This window comes from Pongo pygmaeus, chromosome 2, assembly GCF_028885625.2.
Source record: "Pongo pygmaeus isolate AG05252 chromosome 2, NHGRI_mPonPyg2-v2.0_pri, whole genome shotgun sequence".
Classification (NCBI taxonomy): Eukaryota; Metazoa; Chordata; class Mammalia; order Primates; family Hominidae; genus Pongo; species Pongo pygmaeus.
The window spans coordinates 192,841,229-192,860,482 of record NC_085930.1 but is presented as its reverse complement, the minus strand read 5'-3'; the positions used below and the strand labels follow the sequence as shown (position 1 = coordinate 192,860,482).

Below are 19,254 nucleotides of genomic sequence, written 5' to 3'. Positions count from 1 at the left end.
GTTCTCGAAGAGCTAATAGTCACACAGCTCTGAAGCTGTTTACTTTTCTTAATTAATACATTATTCAAACTAGTATAAATTTTAAAAACAAGCTATCTCACAGTATGCTGACTTTTAACATTCCAAAACAATGATAGTCAAAATTTAAGGTAAAAATGTAGTTTATGAGCTATGCTATAGTAAATTCACAGAAAAAATGGAGATGGCTTAATAATAAACCAATAATAAACTAATAAAAATACTAGTTTCACAACAATGTAAATATACTTAACATTACTGAAATGTATAATTAAAAATGATTAAGACAGTAAAGTTTATGTTATGTGTTTTTTACCACAATTAAAAAAAAAACCAACACCAACATTAGCTTTGTTAGAAAAATATTAAAAGGATTAAAAGGATAATTTACTGTAATATTTCTCATAACAGGCATTTCTTGCTTATTCACAATAAATATTCCTTCCACTATTAAGGCATGGAGATTATTTTTCTATAGTTTATGAATTAAAATTGATAAGTATTTTATAGAAATAATATACTGGAAGAAGATACAAATATGCTACAATATTTAACTGCATTCTACCCCCTAAGCACACATTTTCCAAATTCTCTATAATGATGATGTAATTTTCACATTCAGAAAAAAGATTTTTTAAAATTGAGATTGACATTAAATATAATAACTGTGACAATTAAGTAAGATTTGAGGCCTGGATTTTACATCTTAGAATTCACTCAATGTATACCAGCTTATTTAATTCACCTCTATATTTCATGCTTCTGTGTTAGGACAAAGGCCCGTCTGTGGATGTGCAAATATTTTTTTTTTCTTTTTTTTTGAGACAGAGTCTCACTCTGTTGCCCAGGCTGGAGAGCAGTAAGAGCATGGCTCACAGCATCCTCAAACTCCTGGGCTCAAGCAATCCTCCCACCTCACCCTTCTGAGTAACTGGGACTACAGGTCCGTGCCACCATGCCTGGCTAATTATTTTTAGTAGCGATGAGGCCTCGCTATGTTGCCCAGGCTGTTCTCAAACTCCTGAGCTCAAGCGCTCTTCCACCTTGGCCTCATGCCTGGGATTATAGGCATGAGCCCCTGTGCCCAGAAGCAAATTGTTTTTTTATAAGTAGAGGCAGTCCAAGAGAGCCTACTAAAGTCTTAGCTACCCTGTATCCAAAGACTCTTTGGAAAGAAAAGTGGAATGGTTTGGGGCCCTAGAAAGGTTAAGAGAAATTAGTAGAAATATGTTGAGATATGCACACTTGCAAAGACCCTTTGCTACACCATTTGATAGCACAGAACAACAATAACAAAAAATGCTACTGTTGAATCTAGAATTCACTAGGAAAGACATTCTAGTGACTTATATAATCCAAAATAAATCTAAAATTATATACAGCCACAGGTAGACAGTACATATAAATGACAACACTGAGATTGCATTCAGGAGGTTTAAAGATATATTAAAAACTTTTGTTAACTATATTTGAAAACAGTCTTCTCACCTGCGTGGCCTAGTCCTTGGAGACATCATTTCATTCCCAAGTATGTGGTACCTTCTTGCTTCATGCAACAACTGATAACACTCAGGAGAATTCTGGATCAATTGGTCCACTTCAACTGTTTGAACAAAGTAGTTGGGATGCAACAGAGGGAGTCTCACATGTGTCAGGAGCTCATGTAACAGTGGTCTTCTCAGATCAACGGCACGATAGACCCAACGCATGACGGCTTCAAAAACCATCTCCTCTTTACCAATAACAAGTTCATCGCTACAAATATAATCAATAAGTTCATCTTTGTCAAGCTCCAGAAATTCTTCGTGCTGGGATACATCCTCAAAAGTCTGTAATGCAAAATTTTTGCATTTTGTGAAGAGTGTTTTGAGTGAATGGGTATCAGCAAAGCGCTGGATTCCTAAGCAATTACAAGGATCAAGTTGCTCCTCCAAGAACTTGGCACATGCATCACGGAGAACACTAATCTGAAAGAGGCTTGATGTCTCAAAGAGATATTGTACATTCTCTGTAGTGATCTTCACCTTTCCAGTATAAACATACTGCAAAAAACATTCCATAGCTTCAGCCAAAATACCATTGATCTCAACCAACATTTCTCGGCTTTCCCTGTGGTCATTACAAAACATAGCTCTGAAGTAGCTGCTACAGGCTGAGAGCACAGCTCTATGGCAAGGAAATTCTTTTCCTTCCACACAAATGATAACATCTGTGAATAAGCGGCTATCTCGAAATTCATTAAATATCTGGAGTATGTTTTCGGCATGGGATGATCCTGAAGAGAAGTCAAAAAACTCATGACCTGTCAGAGATTTGGGGTCCATTTCAAAAACTTTACGCTTAGTTGCTGGGGAATCACGCGCCCCAAGATCCTCTCTGTTTAGTCTGCGTCCCAATATTAGTACCATTGTTACATCAGTTGACTATATAATTGTTGAGAAATGACTGTTAGGGATCTTCTTTATGTGGCTAAAAGTAAAAAAAGGAAAACATTTCAATATGCAAAAAATTCAGTATTCAAATTACATAATTTCATTTTAATGTAAACACTACAACAAAATCACATAATATATTTCATATAGGGTATACAGCACTATCTCATATTAATAAAAACTGATAAACAAAAATTTGCATTTGAACAATTAGAACATTAGGGGTAATTTGCAATAGTACTCCTTAAGCTCCCCTTTTCTAGCTGAAAGGATACTATGTACTTCGTGAGTTACTAATAACCTTCCCTTTCCTCCCCATTTACAGAGCTGAGTTTCATACTACTGACTGTAAAGTCAGAATGGTGTAAGACACAATTTGACTACAGTTAGAATTCTAACATAGTTATCTTTCTTTTTAAGAATCTTTTTTATTTTGAGACAGGGTCTCACTCTGTCACCAAGTTTGGAGTAAAGTGACATGATCACAGCTCACTGTAACCTCAAACTCCTAGGCTCAAGCGATCTTCCTGCCTCAGCCTCCTGAGTAGCTGTGACTACGTGTGCGTACCACCATGCCTGGCTATTTTTTTTTTACTTTTTGTAGAGATGGGATCTTGAACTCCTGGCCTCAAGCGATCCTCTCTCACCTCAGCCTCTCAAAGTACTGGGATTACAGGCATGAGCCACCATGCCTGGTGAAATAATTATTATCTTAATATAGAATTCCTAGAGAGGAATTTAGCTGTATCTATCAATAGCCTTTAAAAATATGTACATTGTTTGACCAGCAAGTCTTTTTTTTTTTTTAGCACTCTCTCCTAAGGAAATAATCAGAATTATGTGGAAAGATTTATCTATACAGATGTCCAATGCTGTATTGATAGAAAATACTCAAAATAACCTAAATGCCCTGTAAGAGGGGATGGGTTAAACCACAGTACATCTTCTGGCTAGAACAAAGTCTATGCAGCCATTAAAAATTATATACGACTATTTAACGACATGGGGAAGCAGTAACCACACAGTAAGTGAAGAAGTAGATCACAAAACACATGCCAACAGAAAAAATAATGTATCTGTGAATCTAGGGATAGGATGTACATATGCTAAAATGTTTTATTTATCTTCTCTATTTTCCACCAAAATTTCTATTATAAAATGTAATATTCATTTAAAAAATTTCATGCATGTTTATCTAGGTCTTGTTCCCTTTCACTAATAAGAAACATGCCAAAACCCCCTCAGAAATGACTTTCAGTAACTGACGGATTGAGGCACTTGGCTATAGCCATCAATTCTCTCTCTCGCTTTCTCTCTCTCTGTCTCTTTTTTTTTGGAAACAAGGTCTCATTCTGTCACCAGGCTGAGGTGCAATGGCGCGATCTCGACTCACTGCAATCTCCACCTCCTGGGTTCAAGGGATTCTCCTACCTCAGCCTCCCGAGTAGCTGGGACTACAGGCCCGTACCCACCACACCCGGCTAATTTTTGTATTTTTGGTAGAGAAGGGGTTTTGCCATGTTGCCCAGGCTGGTCTTGAACTCCTGGCCTCAAGGGATCTGCCCACCTTGGCCTCCGAAAGTGCTGGGATTATAGGTATGAGGCATGGTGCCCAGCCCAGTTCTCTTTAAGGTTAATTTTAAGGCGATTCTTCTACTCCCTTTTCACATCTTCAGAAGTTGATACATGATTCAAAGTGTATTAGTAATTGGTTTAAGATCACTCAGGGTATCTCATCTATTGCCATACTCTCAGAATTTCATACACATCCCTTCTAACGTTCCCAACTTCTTGAAATATTTCAAGTCAGACATTCAGGCCTAAGACTGGCAGCAAAAAGAAGTCAGCTAAAGGATGTCACAGATAATATAATCTAAAAAATGAGATGCTATACTACATTCGCAAGCCACAAATAAAACTGAGACTTGAAAGTTAACAATCTTAAAGCTGCATTTTGTGTACCCTGTCACATATTAAATTGTACCCCACTTTTTAAGTGACACACAGGGAAATAAAATACGTAATATCAAAATCAAGAAGCAACTCATTCTCTTATATATGGTATTCTCTTCTTTTTCATGTTCCTATTTATCTCCAGCCTCTCTTCTCACTCTAATGCCCCAGATATCCTACTTCCAATGTTCACTAGATACTTGTAATTTTCATGAATTCTCTCACTGAATTTACTTAATATTGCAGCTTTTACCATCATCACCATCAACAAATATTTATTACGTGCCCACTATTGTCAAGATACTGTACTAGGCCTAGGGTTTACAGAGATGTAAGATATTGCTATTAGAGTTTTTTGTTTTTGTTTTTGCTTTTTTGAGACAGGGTCTCCTTGCGTTGCCCAGGCTGGAGAGTACAGTGCCATGACCTCGGCTCACTGCAACCTCCGCCTCCCGGGTTCAAGCGATTTTCGTGCCTCAGCCTCCCGAGTAACTGGGATTACAGGCGCGTGCCACCACGCCTGGCTAATTTTTGTACTTTTTTAGTAGAGACAGGTTTTGCCATGTTGGCTAGGCTGGTCTTGAACTCCTGAGCTCGAGCAATTCTCCCGCCTTGGCCTCCCAAAGTGCTGGGATTACACGCATGAGCCACTGCGCTCAGCCTGTTTTGTTTTGTTTTGTTTTGTTTTGTTTTCAGATGGAGTCTTGTTCTGTTGCCAGGCTGGAGTGTAGTGGCGCCATCTTGGCTCACTGCAACCTCCACCTCCCAGGCTCAAGTGATTCTCCTGCTTCAGCCTCCCAAGTAGCTGGGACTACAGGCGCGTGCCAGCACGCCTGGATAATTTTTTGTATTTTAGTAGAGACGGGGTTTCACCATGTTGACCAGGATGGTCTAAATCTCCTAACCTCGTGATCCACCCGCCTCAGCTTCCCCAAGTGCTGGGTTTACAGGCGTGATCCTTTTCATTTTTTATTTTTTAATTTTTTTTGAGATGGAGTCTCACTCTGTCGCCAGGCTGGAGAGCAGTGGCACGATCTCAGCTCACTGCAACCTCCACCTCCCAGGTTCAAGTGATTCTCCTGCCTCAGCCTCCTGAGTAACTGGGACTACAGGCGTGCACCACCACCCCCAGCTAATTTTTATATTCTTAGTAGAGATGAGGTTTCACCATGTTGGGCAGGATGGTCTCGATATGACCTCGTGATCCACCTGCCTCGTCCTCCCAAAGTGCTAGGATTGCAGGCATAAGCCACTGCGCCCAGCTTTTTTTTTTTTTTTTTTTTTTTGAGTTGCAAAAAGGCCGGGCGCAGTGGCTCACACCTGTAATCCCAGCACTTTGGAAGACCGAGGCGGGTGCATCACGAGGTCAGGAAATCAAGACCATCCTGGCTAACATGGTGAAACTCTGTCTCCACTAAAAAAAAAAAAAAAATACAAAAAAATTAGCCGGGCATGGTGGCAGGCACCTGTAGTCCCAGCTACTTGGGAGGCTGAGGCAGGAGAATGGCTTGAACCCGGGAGGCGGAGCTTGTAGTGAGCCTAGATCGCGCCACTGCACTCCAGCCTGGGTGACAGAGCGAGACTCCATCAAAAAAACAACAAAAAAGAGTTGCAACAAAACATATTCAAACAACATAAATAATAACATAAAGTAGCACAGACAATATGTCCCATTGGTACAGACAGCCTAGTTCCTCCTTAAACTTCTATTACATTTAAAAAATTCTCTTCATATCAATTAGCACTTAACCTTCCTGAAGTCTAGGTGATAGGATTTTCTCTGGACAGGTTATTCTGACCATTCAGGGAAAAATACCTGGCTATAACAACATCTGAAGGACACCTAAATGCTTGCATGCTATACAGGATCTTTTCTGTTTCTCTGTCTATCCCCCCAATTGCGCAGGTAAAGTCAGAAAAAATCCAAGCAATTTTATCAGTCAAATGGAATAAAGACTAAAGTGAAATAAATAATATTTTCATTTGAAATCAGTAGGGTGGAGAGTCAGAGGCAGTATGTTGTTTTTTTTTTTTTTTTTTTTGAGACGGAGTCTTGTTCTGTCACCCAGGCTGGAGTGGAGTGGCACAATCTCGGCTCACTGCAACCTCCACCTCCCAGGTTCAAGCTATTCTCCTGCCTCAGCTGTTCAAGTGGGTGGGACCACAGGCACATGCCACCATGCCGGGCTAATTTTTGTACTTTTGGAAGAGACGGGGTTTCACTATGTTGACCAGGCTGGTCTTGAACTCCTGACCTCAAGTGATCCATCTGACTCAGCCTCCCAGAGTGCTGGGATTACAGGCATAAGCCACCACACCTGGCCACCCTCATTTCTAAGTTAAAAAAAAAAAAAAAAAAAACCCAGAAAATTTCAAATGTACAAATATACATGCATTTTCTAAATACATAACAAAGCTTTGTGATGTAATATAATAGTTATGGCAATGGAAGCTCATGGAGAAGGCCTATTTAAATGAACACATATAAAAGTAAAGATAAATACAAGACAATGCTTACCAATGGCTGGTTTCGGAGTAAATGTCAACAAAGTAACTCCCACAAATTTAGTTAGGAAAACTAGTTTCTCTTAAATTTGAGGAAATATTTTCCTCTACATGTATGTTATGGTCCAAACAAGCTAGATTTTTAACTTCAACCCAATTATGTTTTGCAGATTTTAGGTAACAGACTTGCCTCAGAACAAATAAAAGCTCTATTTCATTTTATTAATTTTAATACCTAAATGAATAAAAATATGAGTTTAAAATATTTTATTAGTTTTAAAATTTATTATCACTAACTAAAAAAAATGGATTTCTTCCCATCTCTTTTAAGATTTTTCTGATTACTCAGAGAGTTCATGTTTGCTTCATTACAGGTCACCCAACTTGGGTTACAGTTGCCCATATATTTGTGTGCATGTCTGGATGCATGTGCATACACACAGCTTAACATTTACAACTCCATTTACAACGCATAGAATGACTTCCAAATTCCAGGCTCCCACACATGAGCAGTAGCGTATCTATCAAATATGCTTTTAATTTGAAGTTATCTCAATAACCATTTTATAAACAGAAATGTATCCCCCATATCAAGAGAGACCACTACTGTACCTGAATGTCAATTTTTTGTTGTTGTTGAAACTTCAAAAAGTTCAATGTATGTAATATCACAAGTAATTAAAAAAGGAACATTTCAATTATGATAAACATAAACTGTGATGACATGGAAAATAACTCATATTTTAATCTTAATGCCTTATTAATCTAGATTCAAATTACGGTTGAATTAGCTACAAGTCAGGTACCCGAATCAAGAACCTACTATTCATTCCAGCTTATCTAGTTTAAATTCTTATTGCATTTCAGGTTCAAAAAATTCACACAAGTGATTGTGACTTTGACTAGTGATACAATTATTGGTATTAACAACAATGGAAATCGTGAGCTTCTTCCTGCATACATTTTCACTTTCTCAATGTTTAAATGAAAATTTGTTCAGAATACAAAACAAAATAGCACATTGTAAGAACTAAGAATTTCCCTTTGGCTAGAATGGACAAGTAGAAAAACAAATATAAAAGTATACTTTGTTTTCTGTATCCAATGATTTTACTCTATCTGATATTTATTAGATAAATTTGAGAACAGTGAGTTAAGTATTAATATAAAATTGATTAAGCTTTGTATCAATTAAGGGTCTGTCTTTTTATGCTATTATCTGCCCCTTATTTTCATAGTTGGCTCCTTGATTTGTTCACTGACAAAAGAGGTCTTCCTCTCCACCACTTTTACCCAATAAAAAATGGAAAATCCTGGACTAGAACACCTATAAAATCACCTTGTATTACAAAGTCTTCAACAGCAATGAGATATTTGTTTACTACTCTGTATGTAAGACAGACTATCTCATAGATCTTTCCAAACAGCTTCAGCCTGCTGCCTCCTGACTTTTGGGCATCTTGACTTCCTCTGGACTTTCTGGGAACTCTCCCATTACTGGTCTCTGTAACTACACCAAATGCAAACACTTCCTATGTATAAATGATTTGCAGGAGGGCATCTTAGGAATGTGAGATGCATTCAGAATGTATCTTTTGGGCTTCCACATAAATTTGCTAGCTTTTGCCTTCCCATTTTATACAATAAAGTAATACAAAGATTAGCTGGGTGTGGTTGTGGGCACCTGTAGTCCCAGCTACTCAGGAGGCTGAGGCAGGAGAATCACTTGAACCCGGGAGACAGGAGAATCACTTGAACCCAGGAGGCGGAGGTTGCAGTGAGCTGAGATCGCACCATTGCACTCCAGCCTGGAAACAGAGCAAGACTCCGCCTCAAAAAAAAAAAAGTAAAGAAAAATCTTATCCTATCTCAAAGTACGGTGTCTAATATAGGTTCAGGATTGATCAAAATGAACTCATCATGCATAATCAAGCAAACAAAAAGTAAGATTACAGATTGAACCATTATAACATTTTTGCAAATATCACAGCAGAATTATTCCCATCAGGAAAAAGTAAACAACTAAGTAGGCATCTCTAGACAAAATAAGTAGGAAAAGCTTCTTTCCAAACAAACATAATGACTGCAAGTTATAGCTACATGAGTTAACGGATATAAGTTGAGCAGACATGAATGAGGCTCTCAGGAAAGCACAGAAGAGTGGGTAAATATTTAGTAACAGAAATGATTGTCACACTGCCATCTTTTGTGATCTTAAGGATAGAGTTGTGCCTTGTTATCTGATTGGCTTAAGTGATCCCTGGTTAAAGAAAGGAAAATGGTTTAAATTCTCTAATAACAACGTTTAGATAGTTTATAAATATTATAAATATACCTTTTTAGCATTTGGTTGATCAAAGCCCCAGTCAAAATATGTGTGTTGTTTTAATTTCCACACCTAAAATAAAGGAAGAATAGCAACATATAAATCAGATAGTTGTCAGTTCATGTACAGCTGGCATTATTTACTAATATGTTGAACAAAGTTTTTAGTAAATTCTAGTTTCCAACTGAAGTTCATTTTTGTTTAAAAATAATTAGTGAATAACATCTCCTTAAAGCAAATTAATAATTTAATGCTATTTTACATAACTAGTTTTTCTTATTTATCAACTTCCTTACTTGACAGTTTTTTGTTTGTTTTTTGAGACTGAGTTTTGCTCTTATTGCCCAGACTGGAGTGCAATGGCGCAATCTCGGCTCACCGCCACCTCCACCTCCCAGGTTCAAGCGGTTCTCCTGCCTCAGCCTCCCTAGTAGTTGGGATTACAAGCATGTACCGCCATGCCCAGCTAATTTTGTATTTTTAGCAGAGACAGGGTTTCTCCATGTTAGTCAGGCTGGTCTCAAACTCCCGACCTCAGGTGATCCACCTCAGCCTCCCAAAGTGCTGGGATTACAGGCGTGAGCCACCGTGCCCGGCACTTGACAGTTTTATCCTGGAGTTTTATCCTGCAGTAAAATTTCTTGAGTGAAAAATGAGTAAAAGAAAATTAATGTCAACAGCAAGCTAATGGTAGCACTGAAAAAACATACACTCTGTGATAATTCTGCACTGGATATTTGAAGAGTGTCTGGAAATTGATGTTTCATCCAAGTTTGGGGCCATTAAATAATTCTAAGAGTCAGCAAATAATTTTTTTGTCTTTTAATATATAAACGTATATTTCTTCTGCCTTGAATCTTGTAGAAACTTAATCCCCATATCCCCATAGAAACCAACTAATTCGGCACAATTCCCTTTTTTTTTTGGTGGAAGGGGAGAAGAGGAATGCTTAAGAGAAAATACCAGAACCTTGAGTTGTGTACAGAATAGCAATAGTATTTAAACACAAGTGGTTCTGGTTTCTGGCCCAGATATCTTTAAATAGAACTTGTAAATTCTTAACAAGTTTAGACAAATTCAAAAGTTGATTCCAAAACCAAATATAAACGACCTTTTTTTTTTAAACGTATACACACAAACGCATATGTATACCCAGACTGTGTTATGATCATGAAGTGAATGCTATCCTGTGTTTCCTTACTTTCAGAAGTGAACCTGACTTGTATGTACCCTTGGTAAAAAAAATATTGCAACGAGGGCAAATTTGGGAATTGTTACTCCTAGCTAAGTAAATCTTCCTTCCCAATGGACAATAAGATCCTGAATCAATGTAGGGATGCAGGTCAATTCATGAAACATTTATAAAGAACCTAGTTTATGTCTGTCACTGGCTGGCAAATACTGGATTCAGATCCAATTTTAGACTCTGTGGGGTTGGCTAAGAGTAGAGCCAAACAAGAACTCCAAGATTGGTACTAAAATAGATTCAAATTCTTAGCAGGTGCAGACTGGAATAGAGCCTCTCATAACCGATCTGGTCTAGAATTATACCTTACGGGGTAGAAAGCATAAGGCAATTCACCTGGGCATTTTCTATGGATTTTTAGGTAACACCAACCTAATTGGTAAGGATAAGGGATGGAAGAGAGAGGGTACAAAGTCTGAAGGAGATATGTAGTATCAGAATTAATCTACAGCGTGAGTGTACTGAAACAAGCTTATGTTTCCTTTAGAATGCAGAAATTCTATATGAAGAGGTTACTAACAGCCTTAAAGATAGTATGGATTAATGAGGGGCTTCTAAAAACTAATACCAGAAAACGAAGGAACCAACAACATCCTCACTAGCGTGGCCCCTAAAACTTGTAGTAGTGAACTGCTGCATACTATGTTCTACGCTACTCCATTTTCTCAAATTTAACCTTGAAAGAACACCACAGGAGATGATAAGAAAGGTCAACCAAGAGGTTTATCTTGAAAGATATATAGTAACTCAAAAGAAAGAAAGCCAGAAAATAATTGCAGTATAGTAAATCTTTTTTTTTTTTTTTTTTTTTTTGAGACAGTCTCACTCTGTTGCCAGGCTCGAGTGCAGTGGCATGATCTCGGCTCACTGCAACCTTCGCCTCCTGGGTTCAAGCGATTCTCCTGCCTCAGCCTCCTGCGTAGCTGGGACTACAGGTGTGCGCCACCATGTATTTTTAGTAGAGACGGGGTTTCACCATGTTGGCCAGGATGGCCTCGATCTCTTGACCTCGTGATCCACCCGCCTCGACCTCCCAAAGTGCTGGGATTACAGGCGTGAGCCACTGTGCCCGGCCAGTACATCTTTTATTTAACAAATAACCAGAAAATTATATATAATAAGGTACTATACAAAACCAAGCAATTTTTATACATTTCAGATATTTTCACCCTATAGTCTCAAAAGCTAATTTATTTGATGACTTTTTAAAAATCATAAACTTGCACTATCAAAATTTCAGTTTAAAGAATTACTCTGCAGCAGTGGTTCCTGGACCATGTTTTACAAACGTAATGTTTAAAGCCCAGCCTTCAAGCTATTTGCAGCATTTCCAGTTTCTTAATGGAACCACCAAGACCATATTTACCCACCATAAGATAACAGAAACTGGCTGGCCGAGGTGGCTCACGCCTGCAGTCCCAGCACTTTGAGAGGCTGAGGCAGGCAGATCACGAGGTCAAGGGTTCGAGACCAGCCTGGCCAACATAGGGAAACCCCGTTTCTACTAAAAATACAAAAAAATTAGCCGGGTGTGGTGGCGGGCACCTGTAATCCCAGCTACTCAGGAGGCTGAGGCAGGAGAAACGCTTGAACCCGGGAGGCGGAGGTTGCAGTGAGCCAAGATGGCACCATCACACTCCAGCCTGGGCGACAGAGCGAGACTCTGTCTCAAAAAAAAAAAAGAAAAGAAAAAAGAAAAAAAAGAAAAGGTAATAGAAACCAACTAAAACCTTGAGTTTCTTTGGATAGAATGATAGCAACTAGGGATTACCCCATATTTATTAGAACCTCAAATGGGCAATACACTATATGACTCTGCTTGATGAGAAACAAAACAGATAGCTGTTGATGACAAATTTAGGAAAGCTTAAACAATGTGTCAGACTAAACAATATGGTTCTTTAACTAAAAAAGAATACTATTGTCTCTTAAATCACAGGAAAAAAAAATCTGAATTTCTCCAGTGTTTCTCTCCCTCGACTTAAAACTTCTGGCTACTGATATTCCCCAACCCTAAAGGAAGAAAAAAACTTGTTAACCATCAGACATCACACGTGGTATACCAAGCTGCCCTATTGAGCCTACTCATGGTTCTGACTAGACTTGATGTGTAAATTTACTGTTGTTTGGTTTTGTCTTGCTAACATGTTTCTTTTAGGTATTTAATGCATTGTTTTATTTGATAATCAAAACACCTATAGATATATGATATAGTTATGTTTTCTGTTAGAAAAATGGTTTTGGTTATTTATTTATTGAGATGGAGTCTCGCTCTGTCACCCAGGATGGAGTGCAGTGGCACAATCTTGGCTCACTGCAACCCCCACCTCCCGGGTTCAAGTGATTCCCCTGCCTCAGCCTCCCGAGTAGCTGGGATTACAGGAGCGTGCTACCACACCAGGCTAATATTTTCTGGGGTTTTTTGTTTGTTTGTTTGTTTTTCAGTAGAGATGGGGGTTTCACTATGTTGGCCAGGCTGATCTCGAACTCCTGACCTGGTGATCCACCTGCCCCGGCCTCCCAAAGTGCTGGGATTACAAGCGTGAGTCACCACGCCCGGCCCGGTTTTGGTTTTTTAATTAAAATTAAATCTGCAAGGATGCCAGCAAGGAGCTCTGCCACCTGAACAAATTTGAGATTTTTTTTTTTTTTTTTTTTTTTTGAGACAGAGACTCGCTCTGTCGCCCAGGCTGGAGTGCAGTGGCACGATCTTGGCTCACTGCAAGCTCCGCCTCCTGGGTTCACGCCATTCTCCTGCCTCAGCCTCCCGAGTAGCTGGGACTACAGGCGCCCGCCACTACGCCCGGCTAATTTTTTGTATTTTTAGTAGAGACGGGGTTTCTCCGTGTTAGCCAGGATGGTCTTGATCTCCTGACCTCGTGATCTGCCCTCCTTGGCCTCCCAAAGTGCTGAGATTACAGGCGTGAGCCACCGCGCCCGGCCACAAATTTGAGATCTAATATTTTACATGACTTCTCTATGAATAAAAGCACGTAGTCAGTGGTTTATATTTATCTTAGTAGTGACACAAATTATTTACAGTGGTAGTCTTTGGAAACCTCAGTTAAGAGTAAAGCCCACTTTTTTTTTTGAGACGGAGTTTTGCTCCTGTTGCCCAGGCTGGAGTGCAATGGCGCGATCTCAGCTCACTGCAACCTCCGCCTCCCGGTTCAAGTGATTTTCCTGCCTCAGCCTCCCAAGTAGCTGGGATTACAGCTGCCCGCAGCCACACCCGGCTAATTTTTGTATTTTTAGTAGAGACGGGGTTTCACCACGTTGGCCAGGCTGATCTTGAACTCCTGACCTCAGGTGATCCACCCGCCTCAGCCTCCGAAAGTACTGAGATGACAGGTGTGAGCCACCGCACCCAGCCAAAGCCCACTTTTAAAACATCAGTTTAGTAGTCTTTAAGATGTGCCAAATGTTGAAATATTTTAACTCTGGGATGATGAATATAGGCAGAGTGCCAAACTCTTCAATTTAAAAAAGTTTGCTTAGCTATTGTTTTATTGTTTATTTTTTGAGACAGGGTCTCACTATGTTGCCCATTCTGTTCTCAAACTCCAGAGTTCAAGAGATTATCCTGCCTCAGCCTCTGGAGTAGCTGGGATGACAGGCAAGCACTTAATGTGTTTTTAATAGGAGAAACAATAGCGGTTTTTAAATGTCAACAGTTGTCAAGTGGCTATATACTCTCTAGTTGTTTCAGTCACACCAGAAATAAAATCACACAAAAATGTACTTTTCATAGGTATACTTGTGAAGATATTTACTTACATTTTTCCATTATACAGTCCATACCCAAATATTTATTGAAAAAAGTGTCCCAAATTTTTGTCAAATAGACAAAAATAACTGTGGTCACTTATTTGATTAATAGTATATATTTTTCACAGGCTTGACCTTTGGGTTTTAATGAAATGGGAGAAAAACAAGGAAGTTAAAAAAAGTTATTGAAAAAGCATTAAGGTTCAACAACTTGGACAAAAGCCAGGAAAGTTTAAGTTAAAGCTGGTAGTCAGCCCTAACTCAGAATTTATTTCTTCTTCCTGTTTAGAGACTTAGGTTGCTGGCTTTGTTTGAATAAGCAAGCCTTTACTGAGTAATGGTTTTACTTTTTCAAAAGGTTAGACGATTGCATTTTGTACTCATTTAGATACATTAAATACTCTCAATGCACAAGTGATGAGGCGGTTCTGATCACAGGAGCTGCTCATTCCGGTGTAACCATCTCCTCTGGAATTTTAAAGAATGCATAACCAATAGGAACTGTTCATATTCAATTCCTGCTTCATCCAGGGGAGCTCAAACTTCCTTCTACAAAAATGTATTAAGTCTTTGCCAAGCACGGTGGCTCACGCCTGCAATCCCAGCACTTTGGGAGGCTGAGGCGGGCGGATCACCTGAAGTCAGGAGTTCAAGACTAGCCTGGCCAACATGGTGAAACCCCGTCCCTACTAAACATACAAAAACTAGCCGGGCGTGGTGGCGGGCGCCTGTAATCCCAGCTACTCGGGAAACTGAGGCAGGAGAATCGCTTGAACTCGGGAGGCGGAGATTGCAGTGAGCTGAGACGGCCTGGGTGACGGAGTGAGACCACTCCACTCCAGCCTGGGTGACAGAATGAGACCCTGTCTCAAAAACAAGTGTATTAAGTCTTGAGTGAATTCCTACATCTGCAGAAGAAAATCCGACAAAACGCAAATACCTATTAACTCAAGCGATTAGAAAAACCATTTTCAACACACTATGGCTAAAAATGATTGGTCTTGAAGATTTTATTACTGTCAGCTTAATTTACAATTTTAAGACGACACAGTCGCAACCCACTTCTCAAACATTTTGAATTATCACGGGAATTAAAACAGAAGTGTGTGACCTAGAATCCCTCAAACAAGGAAAACAACTCATCCAAGCCGAGTATGGAAGAATCTTTACCTTTTAGGGGAGTATCTTCAAACTGTCTTTTTTAAATAGTAGAAATCTGCTTTTAAATCTCAGCCAACAACAAGCAGATTTTAAATCTATTTTACAACCTTAATAAAAACCAACCTCTTAGCTGGTGGACCCAGTCTGTAGCTGCAAATACAAAGACGTGATTTTTGAAAAGCTGCCCACAAGAGCAAGTGATTAATCATTAAAATCCACTAAAATCAATTGTGAACATCCACTGCCTCAGGGGTGACCGTGGGGCCCCCTAAGATGTGGCACTGTGATCTATATTTAGCTATCTAAACACGTTTACAGAACTGGCAACAACGTATTCGCAGGACTTCCTGCGAACCACCCCGGCAGATAATGCTACACTAAAGGGTGTTAATTTTCCGGTCCTCGGAGGACGGGCCATGGTTGCCGACCGCTGCGTGCCCAGAACTGCCTGCAGGATCAGGCAGCAGCAGCGGCGGCGGCCACCGAGGCTACCAGCCACCCGCAGCAGGGGAGGGAGCGCGCGCCTCCCGCACCCGCGCCGCCCGGCTCCACTCCAGCCGCAGCTGCAAAAGCAGCGACAGCGCGCGCTCCCGCGCGTCCTCCAGATCACCTTCAAGGGGGCGGGAAGAATGGCCCAGGGCAGGCCCACCTAGTGACCATAAAAACTCGCCAATAAAAACTCGAACTATCCCTCAGGTACCGCCCACAAGCCGCCGCGGGCGCCCAATCCCCGCCGCGTTAACAGTCTTCACCCGGGGTGTCCAGAACTTGGGGGCGGGTCCATTAGGAACTAAATTAAGAAACCGAGTCCTGGAGTGGTAAGAAGGTGGGGAGGTTAGGCGGGGACTGCGCCGGCGGAACGCCCGCTCCCCCACCCGCCCCGGCTCCCCGGGGACGGCCGCAGCGGGCCGGGTGTCGCGATCGTGGTAAACAAAGGCTCGCAGGGGACGGGGGCGGGGGTAACGGTCAGGTGACAGTGCCGAGCGCATTTCGCAATCGCTTTAATGGGGCTTCGCTGGCCCGCGGCCCTGGGGACCCCACCTTGACCCCGTCATTCCTCCCGGACAGAACCGACGGTCGTCCCACCAAACGAGAAGGCTGGATTTGAGGCGGTCGCACTCCCCCGCGCTTCCTGAAATAAAAAGCAGCGCCCCGTTCGCAGCCCATCGGCAACAAGCAGCACCCGTCTGTCCAGCCGCCTCCCCCGGCGGCGCCCGGCCCCGCGGCGACTAGGCTACCGCACCTGCGGCTACCCCCAGTCCCGGCGACCACCCCCTCCCACCCCGCCCTCGCCAGGCCGCACCAGCCGCGCCGCGGTTCCGGGCCGTAGTGCCAGGAAGCGCGCGCGTCCTCCCTCAGGGCTGTAGCTACCAAGCGGGGGAGGAAGACTCCCCAGGTGAGCCCTGGAGGCCCCTCGCCTCAGAAAGGGGCCCTGCAGCCCAGCTGCAGCCTCTCCGTAGACCGCCAGTCTGGCTCTGAGAGGCCGGCCGCCGCTGGCTGCCCTCCCGCAGACACCCCGGTGGTCAGGACCGCCGTCGCCCCTCCGCCCCCGAGGACTCAGACTCTGGCCGGTTCCTCGCCTTTCGGCCGGTCCCAGAGCTGTCACCCCCGGTACCTCTCGGCGAACACTGGAAGCAGCCAGCAGCGGCGAACCCCGCGGTCCCTCAGCGGCCGGCGGCGCAGCGCACTCTCCAGCGCCGGCGTCTCCTCCAGCCACCAGTCTCTGCCGCAGCTCACAACAAAGGAAACATGTGACCGTCCGGGCCAAAACACTGAGCGTCACCGACCCCTGGCCAATCCGGGTGGTCCGGGTGGGCGTCCTCCGCCCCGGGGAACCCCGGGAGATGTAGTTCACGCTTCCCGGTGGCCTCCGGGGCCACCTGGGGCTCCCGCTGTGGGGTGGGTGTCGGGTGCCCAAGAGGACGAGACCCACCCCAAGGGCTGCTGACTCAAAAACACTTTGTTTTAAGTAGAGACAGTTGAAGAAATGCCTCTTGTGTAAGGAGCCGAGTGAGAAGTCAGAGTCGTTTGTTTCCTCCCCTCAAAGGCCCCTGCCACGTCCCAAGGAAAAAGCCCGCAATCAGTCCTTCGACTTTAAAGCTTGGGTCGAAGCTTAGAGAGCTTTTTATTTGACCCTTTGATAGACAATCGGAAATCAGGCCTAAGGGCCTGAAGGCTGGACGAGACTAAAACCCGAGTCCTTAGAAGGAGCAAGGAAAACCACCTCTTTTTTTGATAAAGCTGTTACTGTCACTGGTATCAAATCCTAGGTTACGTTTTTATTTTAAACGCACATGCACGTCGACCAAAGCTGTCACAAATCCCTGTTTTCCAAGGGAGATGGAGTTCCTAAAGGACATTGTTTTGTCGTTTTGTGTCTGCAAGCTTTTTGTTTTGTTTTGTTTTGAGACAGTTTCGCTCTGCCACTCAGGGTGGAGTGCAGTGGCGCGATCTCGGCCCACTGCAACCTCTGCTTCCCGGGCTCAGGCGATTTTCCCGCCTTAGCCTCCCGAGTAGCTGAGACTACAGGTGCCCGCCACCACGCCCAGGTAATGTTTTGTATTTTTAGTAGAGACTGTGTTGGCCAGGCTGGTCTCGGAACTCCTGGCCTCAAGTGATCCGCCTGCCTTGGCCTCCCACAGTGCTAGGATTACAGGCATGAGCCACTGCGCCCCGCCTGCAGGTATTCTTTTAAAGGATGATTGCAACCATTTAACTAGTTTTTGGTTTCTGATACCAAATTTAAAAATCTCTATCTTCTACATGTCATGAATACAGTCATGCCTCTATTAAATTAGGCGTTGTGTTCTGATGACCAGAGGTGGAAATAATATGGAAGGCCTATATACAGGCCTTTTAAACATACTTTTTAGGCCTCTTTTCCATCTCTTATTCAATTATTTGAGCTATTTCTTCTGGTATTTATATATTTCCAAATAATGTATGACTATTTCCTATTAAGGAAGCTATCCTTCTCATAATCTGGTTAAATCATTAATGTTTACGCTAATGAGACCATGTATTTATTATTCATTGTTGAGACAAATCGTATACAATTTCCCATCTCGTATGGCTTTTGGTTTTCCTTGGAGTTTTAATAATTATCCTCTTTCTTTGCTTATTTTATTATGGATCTATCACAATGTCCTCTTAGTTTTTCTAAAACGATAAAATGCTTTCAATACAACTCCATATAATCAAACCCATCAGATAATCCATCGTGTGTGTGTGTGTGTGTGTGTGTGTGTGTGTGTGTGTATCTGTACTTTTTTCTTAGAGTCATTGGTCCGCAGTTCCAATGACTGTTTGGGAAGCTTGCTTCTCTGTCTTGGGTCTTCCCTTCTCCAGCATCCTAGCATTTTCTTCTGTGATTTCGAGCATTGCCTCATATTTTGGTAGAGCACATTCCTCTTAAATAGCTTCCTAAGAAAAGGTCCATGAGAAGTAAATCTTTTTGAACTTTTCATGTCTAAACATATCATCACTCTATTTTACCTTTGAATGATGATGTTGCCTAATCATACAATCTAGATTATAAATTATATTTATTCAGGATTTCGAAGATACTGCTTTATTAACACCTAGATTCCGGTATTGCTGTCGAGAAGTACAATGCTGTTCTTATACTGATTTTTTATATTTGTTGATGTGTGCTTAATAATTCCCACTCCTCAGGAGGTAGCTGCTGAATAGGTTCACATGGTCTTCTCTTAGCAGCTCCTTATGAGCACCCCAGGCTCATGGATTAGCCTTCTTCAGTTTTGTTATTCCTTGTGATTTAAGACAGTTTCTGGACTTTGGAGCTTTTTTTTTTTTTGTGACGTAGTCTCGCTCTGTCACCCAGG

The 19,254-nt window shown here is 41.9% G+C and overlaps 1 protein-coding gene across 5 annotated transcripts in view; it reads right to left on the bottom strand.

Annotated features, from left to right (window-relative positions):
* Positions 1-17,198, bottom strand: part of KLHL24 (kelch like family member 24) — a 50,834-nt gene extending 33,636 nt beyond the window's left edge. The window contains exons 1-5 of one of the 5 annotated variants that reach the window (XM_063662462.1): positions 17,025-17,162; positions 16,451-16,541; positions 15,533-15,559; positions 9,244-9,306; positions 1,507-2,487 (exon numbers count right to left, since the gene is read on the bottom strand). In XM_063662462.1, coding sequence (XP_063518532.1) covers positions 1,507-2,426 — 920 coding nt within the window. In that variant the 5' untranslated portion in view covers positions 2,427-2,487; positions 9,244-9,306; positions 15,533-15,559; positions 16,451-16,541; positions 17,025-17,162. The other 4 variants (XM_054479984.2, XM_054479986.2, XM_054479985.2 and 1 more) reach the window with 4 other exon arrangements.
* Between the last annotated feature and the right edge of the window lie 2,056 nt (positions 17,199-19,254).